This window comes from Molothrus ater, chromosome 18 (genome assembly GCF_012460135.2).
Source record: "Molothrus ater isolate BHLD 08-10-18 breed brown headed cowbird chromosome 18, BPBGC_Mater_1.1, whole genome shotgun sequence".
NCBI classification, from domain to species: Eukaryota; Metazoa; Chordata; class Aves; order Passeriformes; family Icteridae; genus Molothrus; species Molothrus ater.
In genome coordinates, this window is record NC_050495.2 from 8369739 (window position 1) to 8388529 (window position 18791).

General features: G+C 42.8%; 1 protein-coding gene across 1 annotated transcript; it reads right to left on the reverse strand.

The window, feature by feature from the left end:
* Window positions 1–793: 793 nt before the first annotated feature.
* UBE2L3 (ubiquitin conjugating enzyme E2 L3) lies at window positions 794–18467 on the reverse strand. Its single transcript, XM_036392889.2, has 4 exons — window positions 18401–18467; window positions 9933–10028; window positions 6462–6648; window positions 794–3626 (listed from the first exon to the last, which is right to left on the reverse strand). Exons 1-4 carry the CDS (start codon window positions 18425–18427, stop codon window positions 3472–3474), a joined length of 465 nt encoding a protein of 154 aa, XP_036248782.1. The 5' UTR covers window positions 18428–18467; the 3' UTR covers window positions 794–3471.
* Between the last annotated feature and the right edge of the window lie 324 nt (window positions 18468–18791).

Here is an 18791-nt window from a genome sequence, read left to right on the forward strand (position 1 = left end):
GAGTGAACTAAACCCACTCACCTGTCTGCTCCCACACCGCTGGAAGGGCCTTCCTTTCTATCATTAGTGGGAACTGTCTGAGCTTTCCTGTAACACGTCACGAAGTTTCTGTCCTGTACAAGTAGAAAAAACATCAAGGATGCTGTAGAAAATATTTTCCCCGATTATTTCCTATATTATAGAAATGCCTTAGATGTCGGAGGCGGGGCCGGGTGAGAGCGGGGCAGGTGTTACCCTGGGGATGCCCCGGCCCCGGAGCGCCCGCCCCTGCCAGCGCCACCCCGCGCCCTCCGGGCCGCACTGCAGCCGCTGCCGGAGCGCTGAGCTCCGCCGGGTATGGAATTGTCACCGCGTCCTCATGGATACTTTTAAACCTTATTATAAACTGTTATAAACTGCCTCACGTTCTAAGCGCTGGACTGGCTCTGATCGCACCCATCAGGACGTTACACACCTGTGGAATTCTGCATGCATTTCCTCGCAGCTGAGCACTGAAGACCTGGGGGCAGCTTTTACCCAAGCACCATACTGTGAAAAACAGATTTTGTAAATTTGTTATTTTTAAATGAAGAGCATTAAACCCCAAATTTACGTTTAATTAGTGAAATGAATAATGAACTACTAAAAGACTATTCAATAGGGAACCTTTCAATCACATAAAATATAGGGAGATAAGGAAATTTCTCAGTAGTTCTGTGCAAGCTTTAAAGACAACCCAAGTTGAAATTAAAACACTACTACAGTCCCAGTTAATTCCCAGACTTCTGTGAAAATAAAACCATGCCACAAAGCCTTTGAGAGCAATTTTTATTAGGGTAGCAGAATGGACTTGCAGAAAGCCTATACCAGTACTCCTGGGTGTAGTTTCACCAGTGCGCTGCTTTCATTGTGGATGTTCAACCGCACGTTTAAAATTCAGCATGGCTTAGGGAACCAGAGAGAACAAGAGCTTGATTTCCTGAGTTATCCTAGGACTTCGCACTTGGATTTCTCCTCCTCAGCCTTCAGCCACACAGGTGCCGGATCCCTTTGTTCAGAGGCTGCCCCAGACACGCGCCAGCACTTTGTTTACACGTCTCAGTTTAGCAATTGGACTATGAAGAACACACCAAGTGAACTGATAGCGAGATCTGTCTTCGTGTGAGCTCTGCAGCTGGAGGGGAGCGGCTGGCGCGGCTCAGCCGCAGCTCCCGCGGGCACCGCAGCCCTTCCGTCCCTTCTGCGGCATCCGGGCACAGCCAGGCAGACGGCGCAGTCTTTGACCTGAGAGGCTTTACAACCACAGAGTAACTATTGAGTAGCAACGAGGGCGGCAAACTAGTGCTACAATTTGTTTCAAATAAAATTTAGAGGATGGTAAGTTTCCATGCCAACAGACATGATCAAAGGTACAGTGACTCGGGTGATGCAGAAGTTACACACTTCAGTTTGACAGATAATTTGGCATTATTTTATTATGAATCTGAGTGAGCGTGAACGAAACAAAATCAGTACCAACTTTCTGCAAATGAAGACACAAAGATGTGAAAATTTGGTAATAGTGCTCTCACAAGCCTGAAAACACTTAGGAAATGCAAGTTTCCGTAAATAAGGTGAATGTGGTTTAACTTTATTTACCTGCCAAAGAATCTGTCTAAGAACACTTAAACATAAAATTTCTTAGCTCCCTAACTCATAAAAAAATTTACTTTCAACAGAGGTGAGGTACTGGGCTGTCATTGTTTACACTAAATTGGAAATGAAAGCCAGAGGAGAGGGACGAATAAGGAAATAGCAAATACACAAGACATTAAAACCAAGAGAGATCTACTGCTTGACACACTAGTTCTGAAAGGTTGCAAAGGCGGAGGCTGTATTAAAACTGAACTTAGGAGTATAGGCAACCACCTAGGTGTCAGGGTTATTTCAACTCAGCTTCCTGCACATCGAAATGATATGTGCTCCCAGATACTGATGGATCTCTGGAAATAATCCATTCACTCAGTAGCAGAGCCCAGCTGCAGAAGGGGAGACAGCAGGTTGACTGTGTGGCAGTTTGACTGTGGAGCTAGGATCACATTCTGGGCTAGGGAGGAAAGGCAGCAGAAGCAGCAGAGACAGGCAAAGGATGCTCAGCTCTGAAGGGAAAGGCTCCCTGTCCTTTCCCTCAGCATGCGCAGGAGCGCCCCGGGGCAGCCACAGGACGGCTCTGCCTGGCAAAGCTGCTGGACTGACCACACTGAGCACTCACTGCAGCCCTGCAAAGCTGCTGGACTGACCACTGAGCACTCACTGCAGCCCTGCAAAGCTGCTGGACTGACCACACTGAGCACTCACTGCAGCCCTGCAAAGCTGCTGGACTGACCACACTGAGCACTCACTGCAGCCCTGCCCCGTGTGCTGAACACAGCAGCAGCAGCCAAGCACACTCTGCCCCACCTTAGTGCTCAGGCCTGGCCTGGCAGCCGTGCTGGGGCTGGGAACAGCCCAAGGGCCCTCCCACAAACACAGATGCTCCTGACGCATTCTGAGGGAAAACGTTCAGAGAGGACAGGACAGCAGTGCTGTCAGATTGAGTTCTTGAATTCAAAATTAACCTTTCCAAAATAATTATTTTAAATTCAAAAGACAGTTTGTAACTTTGGTACCTCTTGGTCCCCGATTTCTGGAACTCTCCTGAATTGGTTGCAATGTTGTTCTGTGCATGTTTCCCACTACTCTGCATAGGTATTAAAGATAGAAGTGAAGGAAGTTTGCAATCACGTTCTACTACTTGTTTGCTACAGATTTTTTTTCCAAAGTTTTCCAAGAGCAGAACTTAAGCCGTATTCTAATTCAATGATGCACACAAAAACTTGGATTTCCCTGTTTAATAGACATTGGCCAGATTTACATCAGACCCAGACATTATTTCTGATTGGTTTTGAGGGTTGGATTTTGTTTATTATGTTACAAACTGAAGTTCAGGGGAACTTGCAACAAGTCCCACAAAGCACAGTGCAACATTTAGAAAGAAAAGTAAATTAAACTGCCAAACACTCAATCATTTTCTGCCGGAACTGGGATATTTTTCCTAAGACATCACTTTGAGGAGGGGGTTAAAATTCAATGAATGAACTCAAGATAGTGGGAACTGCAAGGAAAAATAAGAAATGACAGCCACAACCTTTTCAATTTAAGGGCAGAATATAAGTCTAAGATATTTTTGATAAATTCTGACAAGAAAAAGAAAACAGCATACTTTAAAGTATATTGAAGCAGTGATTTTTAAACAAAGAAAGCAGAACTAGAACATCTTAAATTTTAATCCTTTCTTTACAGGTTACCTAGCCCACTTTTGATTAAGAAAACTGTAGAAAGTTAGTAACAGCCACAAGTTCACACCAAAAGGTGGCACTTGTCAATTTTCCATAGAGTCCTGCTTTACGGGGTGTCTCAAATGCACTGCTCCGATCTTCTATCATAGGTTGCTGACAGCACTTGTGTCAGATTTTAGTCCACTGGTCGCTTTTCACCATATTTCTTTGTAAACTCTTCAGCGTTCTTACAGAATTTTTTACGGTCCTTAGAGTATTCTTCAGCTAGGTCAGCCCGGAGGGGGTGCTCGGGCTGTGGATCATTCACCAGTGCTATGAGGGACTGGATTACTGTCAAAAGAAGTATAAACACCGTCAGAGACTTAGATGGGTCATTTTTCAAAATCAAAATGTAAGCAAAATTCCCCTGTAAGGAAAGAGCTTTAACTGCATTTAAATACATCCCCATAAATCTCAGGCCTTTTCAAGTGCAGGGCGTGAGTAAGCTGCAGTGATATGCCAAGATTTAGCTCAATGACCATGAATGAACACCAGAAAATGGTATTTGTAAACAAAATCAACATGAATGGAGACCAAAGCGCACTACAAATCATTTCCCATGTAATTGGCATCCCATCTAAAATCCTCTCCTATGGCTGAGAACGAATTGAAGTCCTCAGACAGGTTCCCTCCCTGAAGGGATTTGGTGAAGATGGAATTTGCACCATGAAGCATTTCCCAGCACCTGTCACAGGGACACAGCTGTGACTGACCCTCCTCTGGAAACCCTTTTTTCCAGCTTTATTTCTTACATCTATGAACAGCAGGCATGTCTTCCCTTTACTCTCAACTTCCCAAGGCAGCCACCAGTAGAGATGTATTGGGCAAACAGCAGGGTGAGAGTGGCAAGGTGCTCACAGCAATGTCACCAATGTCCCTGTCACTTTCTGAAGAAAAGTCACTCTTCAGGAAATGGGAATGCACCTGACATTTACACAGTGAACCTCACACCCCACAGTGCCACTCACTGCTACATTTTTCTCTGGGCAGGAATGAAGTTCATACAATGATGGTCACTCCAGCAGATGCTGGAACACCAGAGTGGCTTTGTTTGGGGCACTGATCCTCAAAACAAATACTCAAAGCCAAACTCAAATCCAACATTTGTCTCTAAACTGCAGAACAAAAGCATTTCTTAGCACAAATCCAAATTTAAACTGCAACAAACTATCTAAGGAATGTAGAATTGATACCAGCTTCCTTCACAGTAACTCACCAGTCCTGCCTTACAGCAACTGCCATCACATTGCTGAAAACAGCAGAAACACTGAGGGGCAATCCCTTCTCACTGATCAAAGCATGCAGAAACACTACAGAGGAAATGTGTGTTCAATAACCTTAGTAACAGTAACAAGCCAGAAAAAACAGGCCTGGCAGAACAGGAGCTGCCTCAATAGTCACAGAGTTTGAAAATTATCCTGCCATTAACAGTTGTTTTTAATATTAAGCATAAATTAACAAAAAGTGCAGCAGTAAGATGTACATTTAGTATGCAAAAGGTAAGTTAGTGATTTATGATGAACTTAATTGCTTCATTTTTTGACACCTGTGTGAGCAAAACCAATCACTTTGATGCTGTACTAATGATGCCACATTACTTCATTGAGAAAAGCTAGGAGTGATTTTTCAGTGAAGAAGAAATCTGAAGGAAAAGGAATAGACATTTAAGCAGGGTTTCAGTAACACTGTCACAGGTTCATACAACCATGTAGTAACAACAGATGTTGACGTTAAAACAACTTGAAGAAAGAGTTAAGACAAACAAAAAACCACACACAGCAGACCATGAGAGGTTTGCAATATTTGATAGTCAGGATTGGTTCCAAATTCTGATTTTAGCACAGCTTTTATTCACTCTCTCAGATAAAAAGGGAGTTGCTACTTCTCAGGGAGACACTGACTATTTTCTGCATGCAAACAATTGTTTCAGTAGTTCCAGCTAATGACAGCTTGTTTTTCAAGCTGGGTAGAGACGTGTAAGTTCTTTAGTTAACTAGCAAAGGCTGAGAGCACCAAGACAGCTGCTCAGGTGTGGAACAGAACAGAAACCTTCCACTTGTTCTTTCCATCTCCTCCCTCCTGAGGGCCTTTGTCCTGTAAAATCAGGGATAAATCTAAAACAAATCCAAGCTCTCAGCAGTCCTATTTCACAGGCTCTCTCTGCTGCCACCTCCATATTCACCAACATTCAGCTGCTTCATCTCTTCTAAAACAACTGCAATTCTCCTGTTTTGGCTTTGGGCAAGATCACACAACCAGAAGTACCTTCTTTAGCACACAGGGATAAACAGAAAAAGGTATCTTAAGTACAGCATTGTTTCCTATCAGGAACACAGATCATGTGAAAATAACCTTTAAGAAGAGCCTGGAAGGGGAAAGTATTTTCTCTTATGGAACTTAAAGCTTAATACTCAACTAATTATCACCTGCCAGACAACACAAAGTTCTCATCCCAACAACTGATGCAAGCAACAACAGGAAAAAACCTACTTATATTACACTTAAGTCTGCCACAGAACTTGACAAAACTTTTTTCCTTACAATATTTAGATTCTTTATCAAAGACACTCTACACAGCAAGCCTGACAGCAATGATCTTTTAAGTTTACAAGTTAATCTGTAGTATCATCTCAGATTCTGTTTATGACTCCCATGATATTTCAAGCCATATGTTCAAATCACTGAACCACATGGCACATTATAAAATATACAGAACCTTGAGGTTTTAGACCTTGCCTTTCAAACATCCAGGAATTTACTGAACAGCTTTGGATTCTAAAGTCGCTGTTTAAAAAGAAACACAGCATAACCCCCACATGAACCACCAGCAAAATTTTAAAGTATGCTGAGGACACTTCCTTAATAAACTCCTTAGTCATGAAGACCAAGAGTTTTGTGGTTTCCTGGAGGTGGAAATGCCACTTCAGTGCCAGCACCTCCCATTCCAGTAACAAAATGAGGTTCCACAAGTTGTACTCTGTGCTCAACACGTGATTCATGACACAAACCTTACAATGAATATATCCTCAGAGCATTGGGAAACTGACAAGTGAAACATTATTAGCTTTAAATTCAAACACCACAAAGTTTTTCAGTACCCAGTTCTTTCTCCACATGGAGTCCTACCTTGGTCAGTTTTGGTTGCTGGCTTCCAGTTTTCAGCACTAATTACTGGCAGACAAACCTGCCCCTTTTCATCGATGTTAGGGTGATAGATCTTTGTTTTAAATGTAATCTTAGGAGGTTTGAATGGATATTCTGCTGGGAAGTTGATTTCAATTCTGAAGGCTCCTTTATCATATGGAGGATTGTCCTGCAACAAGAAGGCAGAGTGTCAAGAATGTGGCACATGCTAATGGACACAAGTGAAAAGCAGCATCTACAGACTTGGATTTCATTGATCTCTTCAATGACCTCTCTGAAAGGCATTTTACCAACACTACTGCCAGGTTTATGTGTCAGGAAACATCAAAACCCATGTGAGAGGCAATACAAGCTGCAAGTTTGCATCCACCCTGGAAAAAGCAGGTTGCCATTGTCCTACATTTCTGACATTTCCATGGGTAAGAAAGCATCCAGCTCCATTTACATCCAACTCAAGGCCCTCTCTAGTAAGTAGTTTTATGTTTCAAAAAAACATAGTAAAGCCCTTCCAAGACACAAACAGCAAGCCTGACAAGGGAAGTGGGTTTTTGAACAGTTATTCTGTGTGTCTCACAACATGGTGGCATGAACAGCAAAGCAATTTGGTTTGTCAGATCTCCCTAAATGTTTCGAGAATGTTTTTGTGCTGACTACACAAAAATCTGCTGAGCATTCATTGGTACTAAAGATAGATATTCACTGTGTTTGCTGATGAGAACATTCTGAATTTGTATGCAGTTTTAGCACCCACTCTTATCAGATCAGTTTTGAAGGAGCAGGATGAGAGATCTGTGAAGTGAGCAAAGCAGTTCTTCATGCTGAAACAGAAAAAACAATGCCCAGAATTTCACTAAGAAAAACCTGTTAGACTATTGATACTGATGCTTCAGATACTGCACAAGAGAGGCAGAACAAAAATAAACCACTGCTACATTTAAAGCCTATGAAAATACCATTCTGCACTGAAAACAGTAACTATGGAATGAAGCCTTTCCAAACACAAGAACAAGAATCAAAGGATGAGAGCTCCCAGTTGGTGTAAAGTATAATCACACACATTCTTCATTAGCAACCAGACCCTTCCCTGCAATCAATTCTGCTCCAGAATTTATCAATACTTGGGGGTGGGGAGTGTTCCATTAAAATATTTGTCAACAGAAAACATTTAATTTTAGGCTCACCCACGTGAAGAATTTGGCTGTGTGTTTGTAAGAAATATAGCACAGTTTCTGCCAGGGGGAGAGGCAACTACAGTGGCTTTAAAATCACTTTTTACCCAAGCAATCCTAAAAGCTTTGCAAGTTGAACTAATAACTTGTGGTGGTGGTGACAACTTAGGCAGTCACTGCTCTCTTCCCCCATAGCTCAATTGCTCTTTCCTCATCATGTGCTGTAATTTGTGAGGATGTTCACTGAACTGACACAAGAAGTGACCTGCCTTAAAAACATCCATTTTTTTTTCACTGTGCCTCTTACATGAACAAGGAGCCTGGGCTACCAGTCTTGTTTTGATGTTGAAATCAAACAAACAGTGTACCTTGGCCACCCACAGGACACAAACTACTTCATTCTACAATTTAGAGCAGGAAAAGAAGTTGACCAGCTATCTTCAATTTGCGTCTCAATTGAGTGAACACCCTTAAAAACTAACATTTGTTCTGAAGAGCAAAATATGTTACAAACAGGAGCTTTTAAAGCTCTACAGCTCACCTTTACATTATCTTTCACAGTAATTCTGTGTGAACACTATTAAAAATAATAAGCATTATCTTTCACACCTTTGTTAAGCAGCTGACCAAGAAATGCCCAGTTATAACATTTAATAATCAGTAACTGGTTAGTCCTACTGAAGTATGTGTCTTTAAACCCTAAGTAACAACAACTGCTAAAATGGTAACAGCATGTGAAGCAAAAACACAGAGAAAAAAGTTTAACTTTCAATAAGCTCATGTATGGCATTTATAAGCCATCAACTCTGGTACCAAAAATAGCTAAAGAGACAGTAACACTAAAACATCTATAGCATAACCTCAGAATAAAAACTTCCACTACTCTTTGAACACAAACAACAAATTTGAAATTACTATAGGAAGTGTAATTTCATAACAAAATTCCCCCTTAACTATACCAGCAGGGAATTTGAGGCTATTTCCCCTGTAACAGGACATATTACAAATCAAAAGGCAGGTCTGAGGCACAGTTCACTGCACCAGCATTTAAACACTTGTGATGCTGCAAAGCTCTGCAAAACAAACACCATGCTCATCCTCAGTCGAGCAGAAACTGTTAAAAATAGCTGCTGTACACCACACATTCCTAATCTTAACAGGAGTAAACAAGTATTTTGTTTGTTTTGTTTTATTAGTCATATTTACCAACCTTATACTGCTTCAAAGTGTTATCAAAGCACTAAACTGTTACACATGAACCACAAAGTGACTGATTAAAGGGAGGTGTTCCTCAGCTCTGTCAAATTTCAGTGTCAGATCCCATTTGCTTTGTTTGCAGGAGCAGTGTCAGCCACTGCAAGGAATCACTTGCAGGCAGGTAAGTAAACAGCAAACTGAATGTATTCCACAGCATTTAAAGTGGAACCACCCAGCCATTACCTCAGCCTGTGCCATGTGAGCTCCAGAGCAGCCTCTGACTAACGAGGCACAGGCACTGCAGAGATGGCTCCAAGTGTTACTCATCGAATAAAAAGACAGACTTACACTGCTTGGGGAGCTTTCTGGCACCACCCACAGAAAACCACAACTGCTGCCCCCATGGCCCATCCCCTATTGCTGCAGACTAAAAATAGCTCCAAGAACCAAGCCAGCCATTTCCCACTGCTATGGGCCACAGCTGTGGGAAACACAAGAGGTGAAAATCCAAGTGACTTTCAACCAAGAAATCAACACATCATATTTTCTGCTTTCCCCTTCATAACAAATCCCTCTCTACTTGATTAATAAAATGGTTACCTACTTCAATCAAACATGCTTTAAGAAGACTGTAGTGCTTTAAAAAAAATTAAGTAAAATAAGTTTATTTTGGCACTAATGCCTAAACAAAGATACTACTTTCTTTTAAAGAGCTCACTTGAGAAAATCCAAACCTTTTCCTTGCATCAAATTTTTCCCAAAACCCAGTTTTATCCTAGTAATAAACCTAGTAAATTAAAAAAAAATACATATTAAGGAGTAAAAGTATTTCATACATCCTTTGTTTTTCCTGTGATCATGTAGATTTTTTATTTTAGGCTTAATGTAAAATGAAACTTCACTGCTTCCCCTTCCAACGCCTCTCCCAGCAGCCCAGTGCCACCACAGAGCTCCAGCCGTGTGTCAGCCCAGGCCCACAATAACGAATTATTTCATGGTCACCAGCAGCACTACTGAGCTATGGATTTATGAGATACAAATGATCCTCATTTTATTTTAAAGCTCATAAGGAACAGTCTATACTCACAGGAACAATAAGCCCTTGCCAGGTCAATAAATTAGCTTCATCAACCTGGATATTACGGAAGTTTTTCATTCCACATTTGCGAATTTCTTCAAGCTCCTGAAAAGCAAAGCAAAGTGTTAAGTGTAAGTTAATAACTGGATTAAGCAAGAGGCTCACATTTATTTTTCAAAATGCTTAAAGGTCAATGTGATTTTCTTTAATTAGTGGTGTGGCAACCCACACAAATAAGAAATAAAATTTTGCACCTGTAAAAAGTAAAATTCTCTGAGATGAGATACTAAAACTCTTATTTTCTGATATGTGAGGAAAACACAAAAATATCTTGTTATTAACATCATTATAGACACAATGAAGCAGAAGATTAAAAAACTACATTTAAAAATGTCCTTGTATCTCAAATATAAATCAGTGGCTTTGGTAACAGACTATTAACAATACTGTGAGGTGCAGAAATAAAATGCATCTTAGGGCTTGTGTGAAGCAGAGCAGTGATTTGGAAGAACTATTTCATAATAGTTTTAAACAGGGATAAAACCAAGGAACGGGCCAATTATTTCAACTGAAAATGAGCAAATTCCTGCATGAACAGCTTAAATTGATCCAAACCCAGAAAAATATCAATCAAGCCTTGTTTAGAGCAGTAACTTGAAAAGATTCAGCTTTCTCTCTGTTTAGTACCTCAAAGCTCACAGTACACATTAGGATTCCTCTCTTTAAAGCTGTATCAGTCTTGAGCAAGGTTATCTCTCTGCACCAGTCAAACTATTTTAATCAGTTTGTGAACCAGGTATCACCAAAATAAGTATTTCAGCATTTTTGTATTTAAAATGACATATAAGCCCTACTGTAGGGACTGCTTCCTGGAGTATTTCATAAGACCTCAAAAGAAACACCTCAAGGTTCCACTTTTATTTCCTCCACAACAATTACAGTCCTTTGTGGTTGAACTCTGCCATTTTATCTTTAAAGAGAATTTAATGAAATATGAATTCAAAAATCATCCACAGCAAAACATAAAAGTTTCCCAGTGCTTTCAAAACTGCATCACATGCCTGGTGGCTGCATAGGTTAGGAAAAATGTTGCTTATACAGCAGCACTAGGGTGCTCTGACAGTGCTCAGCTCTGCACTGGCTGCAGGTGTCTTGCAAAATTAGGCTGGATATAATTATGATAAACCCACCAATTAAAAGCAAAGACACTACACAATGAAAAACAAAACCAATCAGTTTTCCTGCTACAAGTGCTGTCCGTGGTTTGCCTTCCAAAATAGCTCTATGTTCATCTTGGACCAAACCTTCCTGCACCTGACTGGCAGATTTCATACTTGCAGTAACCTCTTGCACAAATTCAGCATCATGATAAAATTCAAACCCAAAGGGAAAAGGAGAATTCCAAATGCATGTGAAACAAAAATCAGGACAGCCCCATATCAGTAAATGAACATTTATATTCCTGCCCACTGCACCTACTGAAGCAAGAGCATACTCTGAACACAGAAGTTTAACCTTGGAGCATACTGAATTGATGCCTAACACTATCTTCATGACACTAACACTGACTTCTTAGTCTAGACCCATGGATTAATCCCAAATTCCACTGCTGCTCGATTTATGCAATGTCACAGACAGTTTGGGTGGTTTTTTTGAAGAGCTAAGAGGATTATCCTATTTCCTTAGAGCAGGAAAACATAACCCCCCCCCCCCCCAATAATCCCATGAGTCATATTTATAGGGATAGAGAGCAAACCAAAATATTCAAAAGACAATAAGCTTTATGATTGCAGCTCTAGAGCTGCTTTACCATCACTCAGAGTGCAAATCCCCACGGTGCCTTGCTGTGAGTGCTCCTGCACAAAGCAGCAGAGCAGGGAGAGCCGGGCGGGTCCTGGCGGGGCAGGGACCTGCTCTGAACTGAGTTTGCTGCTCACTCCTGTCACATACAGACCTGCGAGGTGCTGGCAAAGCACTGCCCACAGCAGCCAAAGGAATCAATTCCACTCCACACTACCTGGACATACCAAACACTGGGAACAACATAAGCTAACCAAGCAGTAGGTATTTAAGCATGAAGAAACGTGCATCATCACAAGTGCCTCCATTCTAAAAGAAGACAAGGAAAATGGGTTTAGACTATTTTCTAGTTACTATAGTAAAAACATTATGCATATGACAGAAATCTCCCCCATTGTGCCCAGTGGGACTGCAGCTTCCAGGAGCTTTTGTCCCAGGTTCAGACAACAGCATTGTACTGCTGCTGGCCCAGAGAACAATTGTCCAGATGCAAAAAAAAAAAAGGAAGGACTATGACTCTGTAATTCAGGTATGCTATTAAACTAATACAACAAATCAGAAAAGTGTAGCTTCACATTGCTGGAAAATTAAAGACCTACATTTTATAGTTAGATTCAGGTTAAAAAATTGTATGGTGAATAAAGAAATGCAAGAATGCCATACAGAGATAATTGTAAAATTGTAAAACTTTGTATGCCATCAATGAAAAGTTAAAATAAATATGCAAATTGTTTCCCACTTTTTCTCAAGCCCACCATATGAGAGAGGGAATTAAACAGTACAGAGGCACTAAAGAACTAAACAAAAACTATTCAGGCCATCTTCCTCTTTAAAATGTCATGAGAGGCCTTAGCAGGAAACCACTTCCAAAAGCAAAGCTGTGGTAATGAGTGGAGTGTGTCAGGCCTGTGCTGTGCCCTTCTCCCGCGGGAGGAGCTGACAGCTGTGCAGGGACAGCCGGGGATGAAGGGGCAGCAGCAGCCAGGGCTGCAGAGGTCAGGGACAATGCAGCCACCTCAGCAGGGCACGCACCTGAACCACGGCCTTAGACAGACTGAAATTTGCACTAGAAATTACTTTTCCTATCCTAGGAGTGCTTCAGAGAGTCACTCCAAGTGAATCGACTCCATGCTGGAGCTCTTCACCAAGAGCTTTTCCCCACAAGGGCAGTGTAACACTACCCAAGCCCTGCTGCTTTCAGGAGTGGTAGGACCTTCACCACGCACAATTCAAGGGTGTGAGGGGAGGTTGTTTTGGTTTTTTTTCCTTCTGGAAACTGCCAAAACCCATAATAAAGATCCAACTGCCTCAGGGCTACGCAGGCAGACACTGCAGTATACGAGTACTGTTAAAAAAGTGAATGAGCTACCAAATACTTTCAAGCAGCACAGATTAAAAGCTAACAATACCTTTAACACGGGCTTGAGCAACTCCAAAGGGACAAAAACTACTTTGAGGTAAAAAGATACAGTCCAGATATTTATTTCAAAGTAATACTTATGAGTCTAGGCAGACAGTAAATAGATTAATTCCTTTTCTTGTCCTCCACCCCCTAATTTTGTCAAGTAACATAATTAAAGGAGCACAGGATGAGCGTAACTAAAGGTTGGATGACTGCAGTAAGAATTTAAATCAATCTTCATTCCCCACTCCTTTATCAACCTTGCATGTGACCTTGCTGCATTGGTTTATCCACTTGAAAAAATGAAATGTCTGAATGTTCATGGGGCTCTCTTGAGACATGATGTTTGTAATTTGGAAATGTTCAAACAAAGTGTTATACACAGCACACGAAATGGAGAAAACACTGTTTCAGAGGTGGCACCTGATCCTCAAGCATATCATGCTGAAGGTAGTCATAAAAGTACATACTACTTCTCATATATTAAAGGTTTAGAATTGTAATTTTCAATACTGTGTAATCATTTGGGCTGTTCAAATCAAAAATTAAATGTTTTAAAGTAGAAAGAAAAGTGGCACCTATGTAGCTAAATCTTTAAAATGTAACTAAATCTTTAAAAAATCCTGTAACTGTTTTGTCCACTCATCTTTCAAGTTTTGGGAGTTGTCTATAAACCCAAGCCAGATAGGAAAATGCAGTGAAGGCAAATACTTGTAAGAGTACAATCCCAGAATATGGGAATAAGTGTAAGAGCTCATACTGACTTGAGTAAGTTCTGCATCAAGCCCAGAATACTATTAAATTCACAAATAAAACCAAAAGCCTCCTGAAAGAACCCAAAATCATTATTACAACTTATATTTATCTGTTTATGAATACATTCTCTAAAAAATGCCTGTAAGTTAAAAAAAGCTCCAAAACACTGATCAGGAACTGGCTAGTTTCACTTTCTGCATTAACAGCACAGAGAAGTCTTAAAACACCTTAAAATCTGATTCTACCACACAAAAAAATCCATCACAAATCCAACCCAAAACAGAAATAGAATTTAGTTCTTTTAAGAATCAGCAGTAAGTTTCCTTTGCAACATTACAACCCTGTATACTCATGCCTTATTGACTGAACAATTCTACTTTTTGGCAAAGTATTTTCATGTAATTAAAAATCTTTTTGTCAATTCCCAGTTTCAAAAAGTGAAAATGCATCCATATTCTCACTTCTGCCTAAGGACAATCATATGTTGCTCAAAACCATATTTCCCTTGTTACTAAGAACTGAAGTTTGGATCAATTTATCATTATTTTTCAAGTATCAGAGTTGTTTAAAATCCCTTTATTTGGGAGCACTACAGTGTTTACAGGACCACAGCATCCTGGAGATTGCAGGCCACCTACCTGGGTGTGGTCCTATGTTTGTGTTTTATCATGGAGGAGTTCAACAGTTGCATAAATGTTTGACTATGCAACTATGGAAGCAGAGTAAAACCAATAAAGTTAAAATAATTGTCAATATATCTCACTTCCTCTGTGAAGTGTTATTTACTCTTTAAATCCATTTTCAATTTCTATCACTAAAGATCCTTTTGAACATCTAAACTGCAGGGAACCAAAGCATGGATCTCACAGACAGCTGAGCTGCATCCCTGGCAGTCCCCATGGAAGGCCCAGCTCCCTCTGGGGCAGCAGAGCCTTCTCCAGAAGCACCCAGACCCCTGTGGGAGGTGCAGCCCAGCTCCACAGAGCACTGCCCCTGCAGTACCGGGAGTGTCCAGCACAGAGCAGCCTTCCCTGCGCACCCCTCACTGCCTCCCTCCCCACACAGCACTCAGCCCTGGATCCAGCAGCAGGAACGGCCTCTTCTATGAGAGCAGCTGGCAACTGGGCACCGCCTCCTCTGGAAGTCACTGGCCTGGATCTCTGGGAGATCCGTGTTCCCCATCAGAGAGCCTGAGACAATTTCCTTTCTATGAGAAAGGGCCATGAAGCCCAGTGCCCCCTCCAAAGAGAAGCCTTACATCCTCTCCTGATATAATCACTCCATATTTGTGTGTTTTAACTCTGACTGTCCACAACACCACATCCTTGACAAAGCCTGCTTCATTCCACTGCTCACATTTCACAAGGAGCAGGATTCAACAACTAGGGCTCTTTAAAAAGGTGTAATGGTGGCTCACAGATCAATGTCACTGGAATATGAGTCATTAGCCATGATTATTTCACGTTTTTGCTATGCTGAGTGCACTCCTGGAAGGGCACACCTCCATGGAGATGCTGTGAATCAGGGGACAGGACTTCAGTGAGGTGGCACCATTTGATGGGATAAAGCTCAGCAAAAAGAGGCCATAAAAAAGGTCTTTGGCCTAGGGAAGGTGATTTGTTTAAACACACCCTCAGATAACAAGCCAATCTTGCTGTCTTTATAACCTCAATACCTGTTTAAAATTGGATGGTACAAGTTCAATGTACCAAAATTGGTAATGCTTGTTTCACACAGAGGTCTGTGAACTGAAGATGCAAATGGCTTCCCCAAGTGGGAAAGGGCATCCATTCCCACCTGGACAGTGGACACGGCCCCCAGTTTTCTACAGGCAGCCAGTGAGTTACTATGGATGTACTGCATCCAGTCTCTTTGAGCCATGGTGATTAATATGAATAACTATGATGCATGACTTGAGTCCAGAAAAAATGCAGTACTTCAAAATGTTGGCAAGACCTTAAGGAAACAGGAATTGCTTAATTTTATATAGCTATGAAAGGTTTAAGGTTTAGTCTCATTTATCAAAGACAAGCTTGATTATTTAGCTCTAAGAAAAGACAGTTAATGCTTATCCTAAATGATTTTAAAGGTAATTGACTGACACAGTGAAAAACCCTATTTCCTTTAGTTATAATCACTCATCATTGCAAGACCCTGACAAAGGCACCCCAAAGACTCTTCCCAATTGCAAAACTTCAACAGTGAAAGACTTTAAATCCAAGTGGACCTGTGAACGTGGGACTTTAGCAGTGATATTAGGCTGATACACACGTGAGCCTGGACCTTCACATCATGCTGCAGCAATCCCGATGACATCATCCCTACGAGAGCTCCACTTTGTTCCTGCCGAGATGAATGGCAGAGCCAGAGCCTCCTGGGCTGCCTCCACTCCCCGGAGCAGGAAGGGAGCTGCTGATTTAACAGCCTCTGCGAGCTGTGGGACACAGCAGCCCACGGCTCCTCAACTGCATAAAACCCACACAAACACGAACAACCCACGGGTAGTAGGCAACAGAAACAAAAGTGAAAATAGAAGAGGTAAGTTATCAATGTCTCCTGCATTCCCACACCACTCCCTCCAAAAAACAACTGCCACACCAATTTTTGAGAAAATAAGGTCACATTCTCAAAACTCCTTTTTAGTGTACTTTAGTGTAAGACTGAAATTCTAATGTTTCAGAAGTATAGTAAAAATGAAGAGGGAGGCTAAAAAGCAAGAGGCATTGAAAATACTAAGAGCCATTTTTCTTGCCTTTGAGATTTGTATTTTCTATTTTAAATAAACAACAAAAAAGTAGAAAATAGATATGATTCCTAACAGAGTAGTGATGTGCTTTTGAACAATTAATGTATTATTTCAGAGCAGAAAGAATAACTGCCTTACAAAAACAGTAAACAATCATTTAATCTTGTCTGAAACTAAGGGAAACCTTATTTGAGTATAAAGCAACAGACATGGTGATTATAATACTAAAGCCCTGAGAAAATATAGAGCTATCAAAAATGAAGTAAAAAATGAATTCCATCTCACCAGGATCCTTAAGACAATTAAAGGTTTATACCTACTGATTTTTAATACATATGAATGACACTGCACACAATCTAGCTACTATTTCATTTTGAAATGCTCCATAGAATATTTAAACCAACAAAATGAGTCTTATAGAGGCACTGCTGAGCTATTGGTTTCCTCTAAAATACCCAAGTTATAATGGTTATTCATATATCTGCTCATCAAGGAAATGCAACTTCCGGACATGCCATGAACACGTCCGGGTGAAATCCCAACCCTACTGGGGGTCCAGGGCCTTGAAGCCAGCTGTAAAACTGGTATTAAAGGATTCAATTTAACAGAATCACCCAAGAATCTGTTAAATCCCAGTGGAGGGTTACTCTGCACCCCACAGGGGCAGGTTTTTAAATAAGGCTGAAACATCGCTCAACAGTTATGGGGTCTTTTGCCTCCACCTCTCAGGACTAGCCTGTAAAGTCCATTGATTTCCCCACAGACACTGCACATGCAAATTTGGATTCTGCCACAGCATTTTACAGATGAATAAATTTTATGCTACTATGTAGTGTGTCCTAGGCAAGCCTCGCTGCTTACAGTTTAGGATGTTAATTGGCAATTATATACAGCACATAAAATAAATGTGTGTGCTTTGGGGGCAATGGTTAGTATTTTCCTTGTAAGAAGTACCTTCCTCCTCAAAGAAAATAACGAGAAACATAAACCCGAGTGGTATTTAATCATAAACTATACGCGCTCTTGGTAAAAGAGCAGCTTTTACCAGCTGGGGCCGAGTTTCCATTTCCAAGTATCATCCATGGTTCAGAACAAATAAGAGTGAAGACAAAAACATTACCACGTCCGCAGCGAATGAAGAAACTTCTGAACCCAGGTCCGTGTTTCTGTGTGATAAACCTCTTACTCATACGAGGAAGAGGTTACTCTCCGAAACAACGAAAACGAAATTATTTCATCCCCGGGCGCCTAGGGACAGTTCCTCACCGGGGCGAGCGCGGGGGAGCGGCGAACCTCCCCCCGCAGGGAGGGAGGAGAGGGCGCTTCCCCGTCGCGGCCTCCCCCGGCAGGGCCGCCGAGCCCTCCCGCCCTCCCGGGGATGCCCCGGCCCCGGGCGGCGGCGTTTCCTTCCCCCCGTCCCTTCCTCTTTGCTTAGTCACCCTGAAGCCCCCCGAGCGAGGGGGTCGGGGCGGCCCGCGGCGCCCGCCCGGCGCCCCCGCCCAGCCCCGGGCGGCAGCCGGGCCCGCGGGGCGCTGCCGGAGCGCGGGGCGGCGGCGGCGGGGGGGCGGCGCGGCCCCTCACGGCCGCGGCCCGACTGCCGGCTGCTCCCGCTCCGGCCGTGAGGGCGCGGGGCGCCGCCGAGGGGCGCGGAGGAGGCCGCCCCGCCGGGGGGCGGCGGGGAAGGCGGCCCCGCGCTGCCGGAGGGGGCCGGGGCAGAGGGGCGGCCGCGGGAGCCGGAGCCACCCGCCCGGCGGCCCTGCCCGGCGCTGTTACCTTCATCAGCCTCCTGCTGGCCGCCATCTTGGCTCTGCTGCTGCGCCCCACAATGCATCGCGGCGCGGGCCGGCCGCTAAACCCTGCGCTTCCTGGGGCGGTGCGCGGGGGGGCGGGGCGTGCGCTCGGCTCGGCTCGGCTCGGCTCGGCTCGGCTCGGCTCGGCTCGGCTCGGCTCGGCTCGGCTCGGCTCGGCTGCCCGCTCTGAGGTCTCGGTGGTGCCTTTTCAATCACCAATCACTGATTTAAAAGTGTTGCTGTGCCTTTTTCTATTTACTGTGCATCCCCCAAATTCGGTACCATCTTCCTCGGCGGGGGCTACAACCACCTGTAGTCACAGGCTTTCTCAAACAAGCCCACGTCCTCTTCAGAGCCCCCGTAAGCTTTATTTC

Excerpts from the sequence above, each read along its gene's own strand:
- UBE2L3 (XM_036392889.2), bottom strand. The coding sequence starts at position 18,427 with ATGGCGGCCAGCAGGAGGCTGATGAAG. Across the intron at positions 10,029-18,400 it reads CCAGCAGGAGGCTGATGAAG|GAGCTTGAAGAAATTCGCAA; the intron begins GTAACAGCGCCG and ends TTTGCTTTTCAG. Across the intron at positions 3,627-6,461 it reads AGCAACCAAAACTGACCAAG|TAATCCAGTCCCTCATAGCA; the intron begins GTAGGACTCCAT and ends TTCTTTTGACAG.